Source organism: Alosa alosa, chromosome 3, assembly GCF_017589495.1.
Source record: "Alosa alosa isolate M-15738 ecotype Scorff River chromosome 3, AALO_Geno_1.1, whole genome shotgun sequence".
Classification (NCBI taxonomy): Eukaryota; Metazoa; Chordata; class Actinopteri; order Clupeiformes; family Clupeidae; genus Alosa; species Alosa alosa.
In genome coordinates this window covers 1,015,569-1,031,944 of record NC_063191.1, presented here as the reverse complement: position 1 = coordinate 1,031,944, position 16,376 = coordinate 1,015,569, and the positions used below count along the sequence as shown (strand labels likewise).

Here is a 16,376-nt window from a genome sequence, read left to right as displayed (position 1 = left end):
TGAGTGTCAAAGGGCAGAAACCACTTTAATCGGGTCACATTATTGACTGTTGTGTGTCCGAGAGTCAGTTTGTGGTTTTGTAAGGGCCAGCATGAGGGATAAGACCTACAAAGTTGTGGTGAGTTAAGCTTGCCAGGGAGGTTGGTAACTAATGCTGCTAGCAGTGCTAGTTAACATTAGCTAGGCTACTGTAGCCTTCATAGTGTATGATTCATATCAATCATTAACCTAGGAATACCGTTGCATTTAATGAACATTTTGTGTAATAATTCACGGCAAATTAATAAACTGAATATGGTGGGCCAAGAGCAGACCATGCACCAGTCCATGCATCAGCCTGACTGAGTAGTGATGACAGCATAGGATGAGTCAGGTAACACTACGAAGCACTGCCGTAACCGGCTTTCACACAACACGATATATAAAATACACGATGATAAATATAAAATTCAATATCAAAACACTATTATTTACACGATTACTCCTGAAATAACTGCTAATAACTGCACATTCACTATATAAAAATCAATGTTTGGAGGAAAGGGTTCGCGTGCTATCGCCGGTTGGAAATGGCAAAATAAATCACGCCGATTTTGCCTATATTATTCAGTGAGGCGCGGTGGTTTATAGGATGAGTAGTTCCTTAAGCTGAAATGAAAATATGTACACAGTCTTGTACCTTTGATTTTTTTTTGGATTTTCTCTTGAAAATGATATGTTGTATGCTTATGAGTTATGCCGTAGCTGGTTAGCCTAAGACATGCTGTAAAACTCTTTTAGATAATGGATTTTTCCAAACGTCAATGGGACAAATGAATGGGAATCTTACATCCAGCACCTAACTGCATTTTGGCTGTGGGCGGGACTGTGCAGCTCTATTTCACAGCGTTTGAAGTGATTCTCCTTTCCCCACAATGCATTGCATTCACGTCACCTTGGGGAGGCTACAGACCAAAGCCCACATTGAGACCCTTGAGAGTAACGAGAGAGGAGTAAAGAGAGCAGTAAGGGATTGTTCAGCAGTAGATAGCGCCAGATTATAGATAAATAGATAGGCTATAGATAGCCTAGATATGTATATAGACAGGTAGATAGATAGCTAGATAGATCATGTATGCTGGTCACGGGGAGCTCCTCGACCAAAGGCCAAAATGCACTCGCTCCCTAGTTACTGCAGCTCCACCACAGTTTCCATCGGACGGCACAGCCCACACAAGCACCTGCAAAGTGCGACTTGCCCATATTATCGCCCTCTTTGGTAAGCCGTACCCTGACGATGTCAATGGCAATCAATCACGAGCAGTTTACAACTTGTCGTTGTTGTCCTGAAAACACAACACTTCTGCTGCTCTTACATAACTTGCACCACTATGCCACTTTCTTTCTTACTTAGGTCAAACAGAACTACCCAAGCCTTTTATTGGCCTGACTTTGCACTAGTATTTTATTTTATTGACTGTCTATGCACAATTTCAACCAAATTTTGCTGCTCTTATTTTGTCATTATTATATGTGCCCTCTTATTTACTTATTTACTTACTTTTTTGTTTACTTGAATGTTATGTTTGTCTGTGGACTTAAATTGGTAAAATATGTCTTGTCTTCACCGTGGGATAGTGAGAAACGTAATTTCGATCTCTTTGTATGTCTGGAACATGTGAAGAAATTGACAATAAAGCTGACTTTGACTTTGACTTTGAGTAGTTATCGAAAATATTCATGCTGAAGACACGACCAGCCTAATCGGCGGCGGCTAGAAGCTAAGTTTGCAACAACTGGGGTGGCTCACAGGTGGGACTAAAAAGTTAGCCCATAGCTAGCTATCATGATGCTTTATATTACATTACATTACATTACATTACATTTGGCTGACGCTTTTTTAACCAAAGCGACTAACAACATGGTAAACAGTAAGTTTTAGAACAATTCTCACAATTTTAGGACAGTTTAAAAAAAAAAACACATTAGAGTACAGTAAGAATAAGTGCGTCGGTGAGTGCTGTATTTTAACAGTTACTTGTCAGTTTATCGGCTGGTGAGTGCTAGGATCAGTAAGACTTGTTGTAAGTGTTGCTATGAGAGTAGATGTTCTCTAAAGAGCTGGGTCTTCAGGAGTTTTTTGAAAGTGGAAAAGGATGTCCCTGCCCTTGTAGGAACTGGCAGTGTGTTCCACCTAGTCAGATCTTCTGACTAAGTTTGCCCGGTAGCCTACTTATCTGAACTAACGACATGATCACTATCACTAGATATAAAGAAAATGTTGACTTTCACTTTCGGTGCTGTTCACTGACAGTAACAAAAAGTATAAATGAACGCGTTATAAGCATAATCCATTGAACTGAATAGGTGCATTATGTAGCCTCATAACGAGGCCTCTGAAATTCAGAAAATTGCATTAAACTAAAATCGGAAGACATTGTTATCTTTGTTAGACCATAGGGTCGTTGTCATTCAGTAGGCATCGCTTTCAAATGGCCACTTCAGTCGCCAAGATTTAGTGAAGCTGAAGCGTGAAGCTTTAGTACCACTTTCAGCCACTGTCGTCGGCTCTGCCACTGTACATCGCTCTGTCAGTAGCCTGACTGCCGCCCCTTCTGAAACAGCAGGAGGCTAGGCTACCTTTAAGCGTAATTGTTACCGAGGCATCCACCCAGCCTCGAATTCAATAACAAAATAAATCGTAATTAAACATTACCTCGATTAAGGCTACTTGGGTATGGCTTAAGGCTTGACTACGTGGTGGTAGCGAATATCGAAATCTGCTTTTTGATAGCCTACGGTGCCGGCTCCACAAAGCGAAAAAATATCTTAATTTGCTGTCTATGTTATTGTCAGTGTTGGGGGTAACGCAACTACGCAAATCAAAACAGTGTCTTAATTTGCCCTACTTCTTGACTGCAATGTAGTCAATTGACTGCTTGACATGTCATTTTTATTTTTCTGTACAATAAACAAATACATCTGCTTTATGCCGCAGAATTACATTCATATTTGGCTGACTGCAGGTAGCCACTTCCCTCCCATATTCCAAGATTAAGATAGTATGAAGTGCTTTTTTGTATACGCTAAAAGCGAATAGCTACTTGCAATTTGACAAAACACTGGTCCTCATTTTGCGAATGCGAGGACGATATGAGCCTGTTGCATTTAGTTAGATGTCCGAGTCACGCATAATGTTTGAAAACCACTGGCTCGTAATCACAATAATTTAACACAGCCAGTTGAATAGCCTACTTAATCATGTCCCCATGCCTACATTTTTGTGAGTAGCATAGAGATCGTTAAAAACAATAACCCGACAAACACGGGACGTCCCCCGGACCTCATGCCGACATTCACGACGTCCCTAATTGGTCCCGAACGTCATGTTCTCTAGCGGACGTTCCGGTGACCTTATTGACGTCCGGAGCAAGTTATCGTTTGGTTATTGCGTGACGTCCGGTGCAGGACTTTCTGGGGATGTCACCGTCAGGTCCCTCGGATGACATTTGCATTTGGTCATTTCAAATACCTCCTAAGGACCCGACAATAACGTTATACCGGGGACATGGGGGGGACGTTTGTTTATTCACACATGGCAGCGGAGTTGAGAGCGCTCTGGCTACCACCTACAGGATGGAGACATCACATCCATGCACGACTTCACGTTACACGTCTGAATTATGTAGCACATACATTTTGAGTTTAACGTTAATGTATAACGTTACAAACTAGGGAAGGGATTTTATCAAAATGTTAGCCTACAATGCGCTTTTCTTCAGATAACTGTCATTACGTGATGCATGTAACATGCTCTAAATAGGCAGTGGTTTATTTAACGTAGTCACGTACTTATTATCCGTTTTATTTTCAGAAACAAACACGGCCGAATTGGGACTGAACCGGCTTTTGGAGCTGAATACGATGCAATAAAACTAGAGAAATGTTAAAAACAGACCACGTAGCATTTGTTTAGGGTTGTCTAGCAACAGAAGTGACTACTTAATTTGTAAAGCAAAACGATAGCTCTACATTGCAGAAGAATTAAGGATACTGCTTCTTCATGACTTGTTTAAATGTCATTGTAATTTATTTGACGCATGATCGCGTTTAAAAGTGTCACATAGCTGTCCCCGATGTTACAGAAGCTCCTTGTGGAAACAGCAAAGAGTGCACATATCCGATGAGATTTCTGACGAGGAGCAAGCTCTCTGCCTCACCAGAGCCTTACTGTTTATTAATAAAACAATGATATAGAATAGAAACATCTGGAATCTATTTATTTCATCTTAAAGTTGGCTACAAAGAGCATTCAGAGAAAACGATACATTTTTCTTGATCTGCAATGTTCCAGGAAGATAGGCTTACATTTATAGGCCGTCCCTGTTTGATCATAGGTCCAAGAAAACGAGTGGATATAACGTCAATGCATTCCAGTTATGTTTCATGTACTTTAGCCTATTTCATGTTGAGTTTTGCTTCCCAGCATGCATTGCGATTCATTTAGTATTTTTGGCTATTATTAGTTTTTAATATTTTGAAACAATATGGTTTGAACAATTTATCTTAGACTAGCCTTGGCCTACTCTGATTATGTTTTGAACAATATGCTACGGGATATGCCCATTAAAACGTCGTATTAGTTTATTAAGAAAATGACACCGTAGATGTGAAAGCAGCACATCCTAGCCCGGTATAAATGTCCATGTCTACTCATCATTACTGTAATGCATTCGGAGGATGTAATTTCATACATCCGTGAAAATATGAGGTGAGTGAGGTGAGGTGAGTAAGCTAGTTGTAGAACAAGTCGTTAATGCGTGTTCATGTTCCGTCTACCTCTCTCCCAGCAACGCTGAGACTTACAGGATGTAGTAATAGCCTACCATACTAAATCGCTTTTTTTTTTTTTTTTTTTTTTTTTTTTACCATCGCGGAAATATAAACGTTGCGCGCATAACGTTGCGGTGCCATTACAGGACGTCCTCTTAAAGTCTCGTGGACGTCTTTTAGACCTCCCAAACAGAGGTCCGCGGGACATAAAGGGAACCCTACACAATGTCGAGGAGGTGACGAGGGGGTATGTTCCAAGTAGCCTATGCATAATTCTGCTTCATAAAGTTGAACAAATACATTTGCTTATTTCACAGAAAAATATAAATAGCCAGTTAGGGTCTACAGTGCAGAGTTGGTAAGTTATGGTAGGCCAACTTGCAGTGAACATACAAACAGGGGAAATTCTTTCTCTTGTAGCTGAGTAGCCTTAGGTGCGCACGTAGACATAAGGCCGAACATCGTGAATCGTGCTCTCACGACAATCACGCCGTTAAACTTAAATAGGTTAACATCACTCTAAGTTCGCCTTCAAACAAGGAAAACGATGATTTGAAGACATCTGTTTCGTTGGAAGGGCAAGGGGTAGCAACAGGGCAACACAGAGACAGGCCCGATGGAAGGGCTGTTATGAGAGTATTAAAATATGGGATATTCTATGGGAAAACATTAAAACGGCAAGACAGCGGGGGAAAATTAAAATATGTGATAAACACGGGAAAAGTTGGCATGCATTGTTTCGGTCCCCGTGCACAGGGATTATTTGTCATATTATTAATCATCACATATGATTATTTGTGAAATTGTGCAAACAGGCACAACACATTTGAAAAGGAAGGACTGGTAGCATGCAAGCTCACGGGAAAGATTGATTTAAGAATGTTATCACAGTGTGTGGCTGTGGCGCGGGCGGAAGACAGCGACAATTGGCAGGGGAGGGTCATGTCTTTTTTAACAATTCTGTCGGAGGGTCACTGAACAATTTCTAGCAGGCAAGAGAGGGTCATGCAACTTGCAACTGAAGCGCTCAAAATTCCTCCGGTGGCCCCTTCAATAAATAACGAGCAGTCCCTAGATTGCTGCTGGGCTATACGTCTTGGTTCATGTCTGTTAACAACTCATTGCCGTCAAACGCATAGCCATCTCGCGGTTGCATCCATTACAAACAAACATGCAATGTTAACATCTGCGATTGGGGAGAGCACTAAATGCTCTACTGAATAAGCACAAAGTCAAACCTTTAAATGAAAAACACTCTTTAATAATCAAAAAAATAAAAATAAACTTGTGACCATCAAAAATCGTTTATCGCTTATAACTCCGTGATAACAGGACGTAACAGGAAGGCATTTGGCTGAGCAACGGAGGTTAATATGCTCTATATTTTGTCCAAATGATGTCTGTCTATCATCGTGGCACTCGGAGAAAACCAGAATGTTTAATTTGTCCTGCTTAATTTGTCCTGCGTTTTTTCTACAGCTGCAAACGGGATTCACTCGCAGTTAACCAAATATTTCTTTATTAGGGCAGGGCAGGCATATTTCTGGCTATTAAATTATTTCTAAACCAGTCTGCTAAAGTCTGTAGTGAAGTCTGTGTAGGGTTTTCCATGCTCCATTTCTTTTTACGAGACACCCTGCTCACTTGAGCCATCTACCGGTTGTTTGGGTTGTTGCAGCGTCTCACTAGCCTGGGTGTTCCCATGCTGCCTTGCGCGCGATTTGATTCACGCTGCTAAGGCAGCCTGGAGACCATGGAGCAAATTTTCGCCTGAGATAGGGGACCAATCACAGAACAAGGGGGAAAGCAAGACGATGATGAGCTATGCACAGACGCATTTGATAGACATCCGTGGCACCCAATAAACGGATCTGGGCATTTTTTCAAAAATGAAAATTAACGTTTGGTTCCCAGACCACGTCTCATTGAGAAGTGGTGGCGCTATCCAGGCTAGCGTGTCACTGGAAAAATACAAATTAAAGTCGCGTGATACCGCGTGATACCGCGTGATCCCACGCGCGGACCACGAGTGAAGCTGGCCAAGTCGAAGCACTGCCCACTGTATAAATGCTGTAACGAAATTCGAAGTGTAAATATACAAACTTTATGTTGAAAGTGTAACCGCGACCGTTTCCCATAGGAATGAATGTAAAACAAATATATGCTCCTGTTTTTATTTTAACGTTGTACACCGCTTGATTGTGTATCAAATAGGCCAGGCTACGTTTCATTCTACACTCCTGATTCTTACGTAGCCTACAATAAGTAAACACTATCACGGTATACTATAGTTCGTCTATTGATGGGTTTCATCAGGTCCCTTTCAACTAGGGTTGCCAACCGTTCCGTAAAATACGGAATCGTCCCGTATTTGCAAGGAAAAAGATGTGTTCCGTATTGAACTGATACAGAACGCATTTTGTTCCGTATTATTATTGAGAATCAACTCGTGCAAATCCATGACAGATCAGTATTATAAGTTAGACTATGAACGAAAAAATACACGATTTGTATGAAATAAAGGGAACTGCTGCTGTCATTTATCCCTCTCAGTTTGTCTGTCATCACTATCCCAACAGAGAATGGACTTTTCGTTTGCGCCACTGCAGGTAGCTTGATGGTGCAACAATTGTATTGTAGGCCTACTCTACCTTTTTTTTTAATTGTCCTAGAATTGTTGAGAGAATTGTTTAAAAAGCTTAAACTGTTTACCATGTTAGTCGTTAGGTTATAATTTGTCAGCCTAATGTAATGTAACAACTTCACTTAAATACCTTAGTTGTATTGAACAATTGTACAATTGCAGACATTCCTTGTTTTGGTATAACTGTTAAACTTATAACAGCTTTTGCCTTTTAGGTTCCAGACCAGACCAGTGGTGATGACCGTATATGACATTACATGTGTGCCTGTCTGTGTGCACACCTGTCAACCATACATCTCTGACAATGTTGCTAGCAACATACCTACTAACATACATTCTTACAAACATGTGACCATATCTCAACATATCTGCACATACCATTTAACCATACTGAGACTTATCTGAGATCTACACTGAGACATTCTGAGAAAAATATTGTAGCGTCGGCGCAGAAAGACAGTGTTAGCGTTCTCCCGCGAAAAGCATGCTGGGATACGAGAGCGAACAGTTGGGGGGTTTATGTCGTTATTCTTGTAAGTTGTAAGTGTAAGTGTCTTTAGTGTAACATGTTTCCCTTTTAGTTTCCCCTCATATGTGTTCCTTCTTGTGTGGGGGGCTGGACCTCCCCTGTTGGTGTAGTGTGTGTGTCTGTTTGACCTGCCCCGTGTGTATTGTGATCTGTGTCTGTGTCCCTGCCCTCGTTCTCAGCCAATAAAGCTTGCTCTGAACAACTCTTGGCGTCCTGAAACCTTCAAACGTTACAATATTGTTGTGTGAGGACTATACTCACTAACTATATGGAACATGTATACCTGTGAATCATATTTGTCAACCATTCATACCTTTAATCATACCTGTGCTGTAACATCTGTGAAACATAGCTGTGCTGTTAGACCTCTCTTTTTAGACCTGAGCTGTGCTGTGTGAAAAAAAAGATTCTAACCTAAGTTCTGTCTAAAACTGATCATCTGAAGGGCTGACTCTTTTATTCTTCAGTGTATATATCACCATCAAATTTGACCTAATACCATTAACTGAGGCCTCTAGCTGTTGCTGCCAGTTCAGAGTTACCGCTGATAAATAGATCTGTCTTAGGATAATATGATTGGCATTGTCAAGTTCTATATATATAATATACACAACTGTGATTTTTACTTCAAGCTTACAAGCGGTATTATTCTGCTGTATTAAAACAAAGAATGTTGATCAATATTGAATTGACAATTTATTTTTACTGACTGTCATATACTCTAAGCTAACATCTAACCAAGTAAGTGGTTTTCAAGAATACTGTAAGACTATGTAATCTGAATAATCATACTGTAAGTAATATAATGTTATACACAGCAGCTTTTTTGCATTTACATGCAATGGTAATTCCCTGGAATTGCATTTTCTAGTTTAGAATAAATGTACAGCTGAGCTGACACAAATACAACGCCCCCCCAACATTCTGCTGTCACATGATTGGTTGCTGCGAAGCTTTGATCAGCAAAGCTGCGCCTTTATGCACGCGCGCGCAGAGACGGCGCCACCCACATTAGGTCGCGAGCTCCCCCATGAAGAGAGAACTGTTGTGCGTCTCGAGCTTGCGATGTTTTCTGGTTGCTTTTCCCTTCTCTTGGCGGGAGCTATACTCGCGAGCCCCCTCTTCCTCCCAGCATTCCTGCTCTATTGGAGCCGCGGCTGGAACCGTGGCGCAACGTTGGCCGCTTCACGCGAGCGGATCAGATCACCCTACCTGTCGTCAGAGACGCTGATCACCCCGTCCTCTTTCGGAATGATGACCGCCGTGATCACGAGCTCCTGCGACGTTTCAATCTTGCTTAGCAGAACTGGCTTTCGCGCCTGGGCGCGAGGTTGGATCTCCGCAGCCATGTCGACGTTGAAACCGAGTTTCTGTCACCTGGCGGCGCGAGGTAACACAGGCCACCAGCAGCAGCACAGGCTGCACGGGGCGGCGTCCGCGAGGGTTTGTTGTGACACAGTGGGTTACTGCCTGTCAGCTGACCGGGTGCGCGTTCCCGAGACTAAGCACAGATACACTGCTCATGCGCGTGGGCTTCGTTCGGACTCCCAGGCAAGAGGGCGATCCAGCTACTGTCAGAATCAGCCGCGTGGACAGGCCCAAGGCAACGCTGACCGAGCGAACTGAGCCAAACACGCCTGAAGAGCCTGTCATATTTGCATAAGAGGAAGTGTAACGTTGACTGTCGCTCAAGCTGCCGCTAGACTAAACTGACCCGTTCACCGGATAGACGCAGCAAACATATTGAAATTCCCCTTGGGGATCAATAATATCTATCTATCTATCTAAAATATAAACGAAACATGACCCCCCCCCCCCATTTTTTTCTCCGTTTTTTGCACTAAAAATGCCTAAGCCTTAGATGCACACTATAGCTATATTTCACCCACAATATGGTTAAACCCACATTAGTGAACATTTCACCTTCAATTCCCCTCACAAAAACGAATAATAACATGGACTAGTTGTATGTAATACTTCTATGATGTTCTGAGATAGGCTAGCCTCTACTTCTAGATAATACCCTAACCCCTCTAGTGGTCCTATAGCTTACTTCTATAGTATTAAAATACTATACCATTCCTATAATATAGTATTCCTATATGATTAGTATAATATTTTACCTCAATAGGCCTACTACAACATACCTATAATATAGGACCGATGTCGCCTGTGTATCAGAGCAGACAGTAAGAACAGAGCAGAGTTAAGCTTGAACTTAATAGCAGGTTTATTGTAGAACATAAACAGCCGTTATTCAATGGCTGCAGACCATGTCTGCAAATGGCTGCAGAAAAGCCAGTAACCCCGCTTCGTAGTACAGGCCCCAAGTCAGTCATCAGTAATGCATGGATGTTGTGTGTTTGCAGTGTGTCTGAATTCAGTGTTGAATGTCCAAAACCCAAAGTAAGAATAGCCCTCTCAAGGGGAGAGGAAGCGGTCCTCTTATTTGCACACCTGCACACAGGTGCAGCTCATCAGCTCGTTAGGTCCTGAGCACACCTGAAAACAAGTAGAAAGAAAACAAACAGAAGGCCTAACGAGCAGGGGTTACTGGCTTATCTGAGTAACTTCGAGAGTAACTTGATCATAATAATAATAATAATAATAATAATAATAATAATAATAATAAAGCTTTATTTGTATAGCACCTTTCATACACAGAATGCAGCTCAAAGTGCTTTACATTTGAAGCATGTAACACAATAATAGTCAGTCAGTCATTATCAATCACTTTTCTTTGCTGTTTATGATCTACTCAGCAACATATCAAAAATATAGAAAATGACGTCATAAGACTGGCAGCCTTAACCCTCTTACCCCCCACAAGCACGCCATATGGCAACTGTGGCAAGGAAAAACTCCCATATTCCAGGAAGAAACCTTGAGCAGAACCTGACTTAATAGGGGGAGCCCATCTGCTTCTGGCTGGCTGCGCCCTCCAATAGTAGCAGATGTAGAATAATCTGAAAATGTAGTCTACAGGATAAGATGAGTTAACTAAAAGCTTTCCTGTACAGGTATGTTTTCAGATCTTTTTAAAAAATATTTACTGAACTCGCCTGCTTGATGTACAGAGGCAGGGTGTTCCATAGTTTGGGGGCATAATGGATAAACGCAGCTTCTCCACTTTGTTTGTGGAGCACTTTGGGCAACGCATTAAAAGATTAGAATTGGATGATCTAAGTTTCCTTTGTGGTTGATAAGATATTAAAAGCTCAGAGATATATGAAGGTGCTATGCCATTCAGAGCTTTGTAAGTAATTAACATAACCTTAAAATCAATTCTATAGGAAATAGGGAGCCAGTGCAGTTCAGCCAACACAGGGGTGATGTGTTCTCTCTTCTTAGTCTTAGTTAAAAGTCTAGCAAGAGTTCTGTATGAGTGCCAATTTCTTTAGATGTTTTTTGGGAAGACCAGTGAAAAGTGCATTGCAGTAGTCTAACCTGCTAGTGATAAAGGCGTGAATTAGTTTTTCTGCATCTTGTTGAGTTAAAAGGGCTGCACTTTGGCAATGTTTCTCAAGTGGAAATAGGCTGTCTGAGTAACTTTACTGATATGGGGCTTAAAACTTAACTCTGCATCTAAGATGACACCGAGGCTTGTTACTTTTGGTTTGACCTGGTGTGCCAAGTTCCCTAGATTACTAAGAATAATATCTCGCTTTAGTTTTGGTCCAACCAGAAGTACCTCTGTTTTGTCATCATTTAGTTTCAAAAAGTTTTTGCTCATCCACTGATTAATGGAGGTTAGGCATGCAGTGAGGGAGCAAAGGCCATCTGGGTTAGTTGGCTCCACAGAAATATACAATTGGGTATCATCTGAGTAGCTGTGGAAGTTTACATTATGCTGACTTATGACGTTTCCCAATGGAAGCATATATAGAGAAAATAGCAGGGGACCAAGGCAGCTCCCCTGGGCCACACCAAAAGGCAAGTCATGTTTTTCAGATACATGATCTAGACTGATATAAAAATCTCTGCGAGTAATGTAGGTTTGAAACCAGTTTAGAGCATTATCAGAGAGACCCACCCACTTTCAAGAAGGCGTGTGAATTAGGATGCTATGATCAATGGTGTCAAATGCCGCACTCAAATCCAGAAGAATAAGGATTGAGACTTTGTTGTAGTCGGTAGCCAGTCTGAGATCATTGACTATTTTTACTAGAGCCGTTTCTGTGCTGTGATTTGATCTAAAACCTGATTGGAATTTTTCAAGGATACTGTTTTCGTTGAGGAAGGTATTTAACTGATTACAAACAACTTTTTCAAGTACTTTGCTCAAAAACGATAGATTTGATATAGGCCTGTAGTTGCTCAGATTGGTATGGTCAAGATTTGACTTTTAAGTAAAGGTTTCACAACAGCGGTTTTAAAAGCAGTTGGAAATATACCTGTTTCTAATGAGGTATTTATTACCTTGAGAAAAAAAGGGAGCTAAGCCATCATATACTTTTTTTTGAGGAATGTAGTAGGGATTGGATCTAAAACACATGTTGAGGAGCCGGTTTGAGTTATAATTTTACCAAGCTCAGATTGAGTAACAGTGCTAAAGGACCTTAATTTGGGGGGGCTGTTTTTGGGTGTACTATCAAACATATTACTTGTGTTACCAATAGCCTCCCTTATAGAAATGACTTTGTTTTTGAAGAAGTCTGCAAATTCTTAGATCTTAGAGAGGATGCCTGACTGAGTGTATCAAAAGGTGTTTGATGCAGTAGCCTATCAATGGTAGAGAACAACACCCTAGAGTTTCCACTGTTTTCAGCAATTACCTTAGAGAAGTGGTTCCTCCGCTCATTCGAATAGCTCTATTATAATTTGAAATTTTTCTTTTAGAATGGCACGGTGAACCTGTAACTTAGTTTTTCTCCATGTTCTCTCAGCTTTCCTACATGATCTTTTTGGATCATGGATATTTTCGTTCATCCAAGGTGTCAGTTTGCTACAGGGCTTTTTTTAGTCTTTTAAGGGTGCCACTCTGTCAAGCAGAGCCCTAATTCACGATTGAGAGCCTCTACCATTTGATCAATGGGATGATGTAAAATATCTAAATTTATGGAGTCTATAAGAGCTATGAACTGCTGTTCTGCTCTAATGTCCAAGAGTCGCGATTTGATTGCAATTTAGGGATGAATTTTTGGAGTATGTAGTACTATATTAAAAGATACACAATGATGATCAGACATATTTATATCATTTACTGATAAGTCTGTGACTTCTATCCCTCTGGAAATGACTAGATCGAGGGTGTTGCCAAGGTTGTGGGTGGGTCCTGTAACATGCTGCTTTAGCTCTAAACTGTCCAACACATTAAGGAACTTACTGGCTTTAGCATCAGTTGTCTTATTGACATGAATATTGAAGTCGCCATTTACAATTATCCGATCATAGCTAGTGATGATGAGCGACATAAGTTCAGAAAACTGGTCGAGAAAGCCAGTCCATAGTTTAGAGGGGGGTATAAGGTTAATAGAAGTACAGCTGGGTCAGCCTTCAGAGTGAGGGCAATATACTCAAAGGAAGTTTAATTCGCCAAAGTTGACTCATGTGCAACTATATTTGTTTGAGAGAATGGAGGCAATTCCACCACCTCGTTTGCCTTGTCTAATTGAGTGGAAGAAATTATAATTTGGGGACAAGTCTCAACAAGAACAGCTTAAGCTGTCTGAAGTCAGCCAGGTTTCAACAAGAAACAGAAAATCCAATTTTTTTCACTAATAAAATCATTGATTGCAAAGGTTTTGGTAGTAAGTGCACCTATATTTAGTAAACCCATGTTAGCTGAAAATGCCTCTGGCTTTTGAGGAATATGCTGAGGTATGGAAAGAATACTTTGTTAGGTTTCTAGTTTTAAATTTGTCTTTTCTTTTTACTATCGTTGGGTAGAAATCAACGTTGGAATAGAACTATAAGCATAAGTCATGCTATTGCATGACACAGCTTGATCTATGGTAGTAGTATTGTATGTTACCCTGCAGAAAACATTCTCAGACTCATCCACATGTATAATGCCATTCGAATCAATACCCCATGGAATCTGTAATATTTTCTACAGAATGTTAATGCCTCAGTGTGGACGCTTATGTTGTCAGAGAGTAGCCTGGCTCCATGTTGGTTTGGGTGGAGACCATCACGCTTCAGCATACTGGGCCTCTCCCAGAACAAGCCCCAGTTGTTGACATAGGGGATGCTTAGGGAAGCGCAGTAACGTTTGAGCCAGGTGTGGAGATCGAACAGTCTGGACCATCTCTCAGCACCTTTTCTGTAGGTAGGGAGAGGCCCAGAGATGACAAAGCGTTTTTTCTGTGCCCATCAGAGTGGTGATGAGAGTTTTGTAGTTTTCCTGCAGTGCTACTGACTGCTTATCTCTGATGTCGTTCGTGCCCACGTGTACGATGATGTTGTTGACCTTGGTGTGGCGGGCCAGGATGCTTGGGAGTTTCTGCTGGATGTCAAGGACCTTGGCACCAGGGAAGCAGTAGACCTTGGAGGGACCGCTACATGATGGGGGAATGCAGAGGTCTCTAACCATGGAACTGCCGATGACCAGGGTGGAGGTTGATGAGGTCCGGGGAGGAGGGGGGGGGGGGGGCCGACTTTGAGGAGGGACCAGGATGGTTGTCTCGGGGCTGGAGGGGCTCCTCATCCTCGGTCAGAATGGCATAGCGATTTTCCAGTCAGATAGGTTGGGCTGGGCCTGAGTGCCGTCGGACCGTCTGCCGTGCTTGTGATGCTTGCTTCTACGCCATGGCTCAGGCTGGTGTGGAGTGGAGCTGGCCAGCAGAGCAGGCTTGGTTCTCAGCAGAGGCCGGGGAGAGGCAACAGGGACAGAAGTTGCATTAGTGCATGGCATGGTTAAAGTATTGGAGGACAGAGTGAAATCAGGGCATCTGGCATTTTGTGTGTGTAAGAGAGGTAACGTTATTTTACGGAGAGAATGGTGTCGAGGAACTGTTCATCCTTCTCAATCTGATGGAGGGTCGCTATTCTGGCTTCGAAGTTCCACTATCTTTTAGCTGAGAAGGACGCATGAGTCGCAGCCTGGTGCACAGCTGAGGGGAGGCATCGTGTCGCGAGGGCTCGCCCGGTGTCAACTGTTTTTAAACGTTTGTTTGCTAGTTGGCTAGCAACAGCGATATCGTGCAGTTCCTTGATAACTTTCGAACACAGGTAGCGGGTAAGTAATCTGAGAAGATCTCACTTTTATATTGAGTCACTAGTTTTGAGAGACGTTAGAAGGAATGTGATGCTTTCTTCCAGATATCGTTTCCTTGGCCCGGTATTATTTGCAGCCCTTGATACTGGCTTAACGTTTAACGTTAACGTTTGACAGAAAAGTTTGGCGATCAAGGTTATAGAGTCCGATAATCCAAAGCCTCGAGCAACAACAGTTTATGCAAGAGTTTGTTCACGAGATATAATCGGTAGCCAGTAAATCCGTAGAAAGTAGATGGTAACCTGTGTGGCCTAACTTCCCAATTAACCTGTACTACTACGGCCTTCCACTATTATTTGCGATGGCCAACTCCTCTGCTACTGTAAAACACTCTGGTGCCTTTCCTCCTACAGTAGTGTTCAAAGTAGTGAGGCACTGACTAATTCAAGGGTGGCATGAGACAAAACATCCAGATAAACAGAAACAGGCTCAAGATGTTAAATTAGCACAAATACATACACAGGGCAACCATGCACCAAACACCATACTCATAAACTGAAGGACAAAGACCATACTCTAACATATGGGCAGTGTTTGGAATAACGCTGTTTAAAAGAACGGCGTTAGGTAACGACGTTATTTTTCACTAACGGGGTAATCTAACTAATTACTTTTCCCGTTGTTACAACGCCGTTAACGTTACTGGACGTTAAATGCGGTGCATTACTATGCATTGATTGAATAAACTGTAGGCCTAATCCGAACGCACCCTGGCTCACAGCTAGTGAGGAGGTGGGTTAATAACGACGTAAGCGATTATGATTAGCTAAGGCAGAGTCATGTTTCATGATAGCCAATCAGAGCCAGTGTTTTTACACACTTGCCAGCACACGTGCCACACACACACACGCAATAGCTTAAATAGAGATTCGCCGAAACAGCAGAGGTCAGGAGCAATCCGAAAAGTTGGCATTTTCAAGGTGGAGATATAAGGATATGGAAATATGAATTCAAATTCATCAAGGCAAGAACGTGCATGTAATGTGTACATTATGTCCAGGAGCGAAGACTTTGTCGACATCCGTTGTAAGCAACTCTAATTTAATGAAGCATCTCAGACTCACACACGCATCTAGTGGCCAAAAACACCGATACCTCCACCACAGATGATTAGCTCGCCATCCACTAGCAAAGAAGGACTCGGAGCAAAGTCCTCCAAGCAGCAAAAGCTA

General features: G+C 42.0%; 1 protein-coding gene across 1 annotated transcript in view; it reads right to left on the bottom strand.

Moving 5' to 3' along the window:
* wdfy2 (WD repeat and FYVE domain containing 2) overlaps positions 1-9,833 on the bottom strand; it is a 49,409-nt gene extending 39,576 nt beyond the window's left edge. The window contains 1 exon segment of the mRNA XM_048239419.1: positions 9,198-9,833. Within this exon segment, the coding sequence (XP_048095376.1) occupies positions 9,198-9,334 (137 nt within the window). The 5' untranslated portion in view covers positions 9,335-9,833.
* Between the last annotated feature and the right edge of the window lie 6,543 nt (positions 9,834-16,376).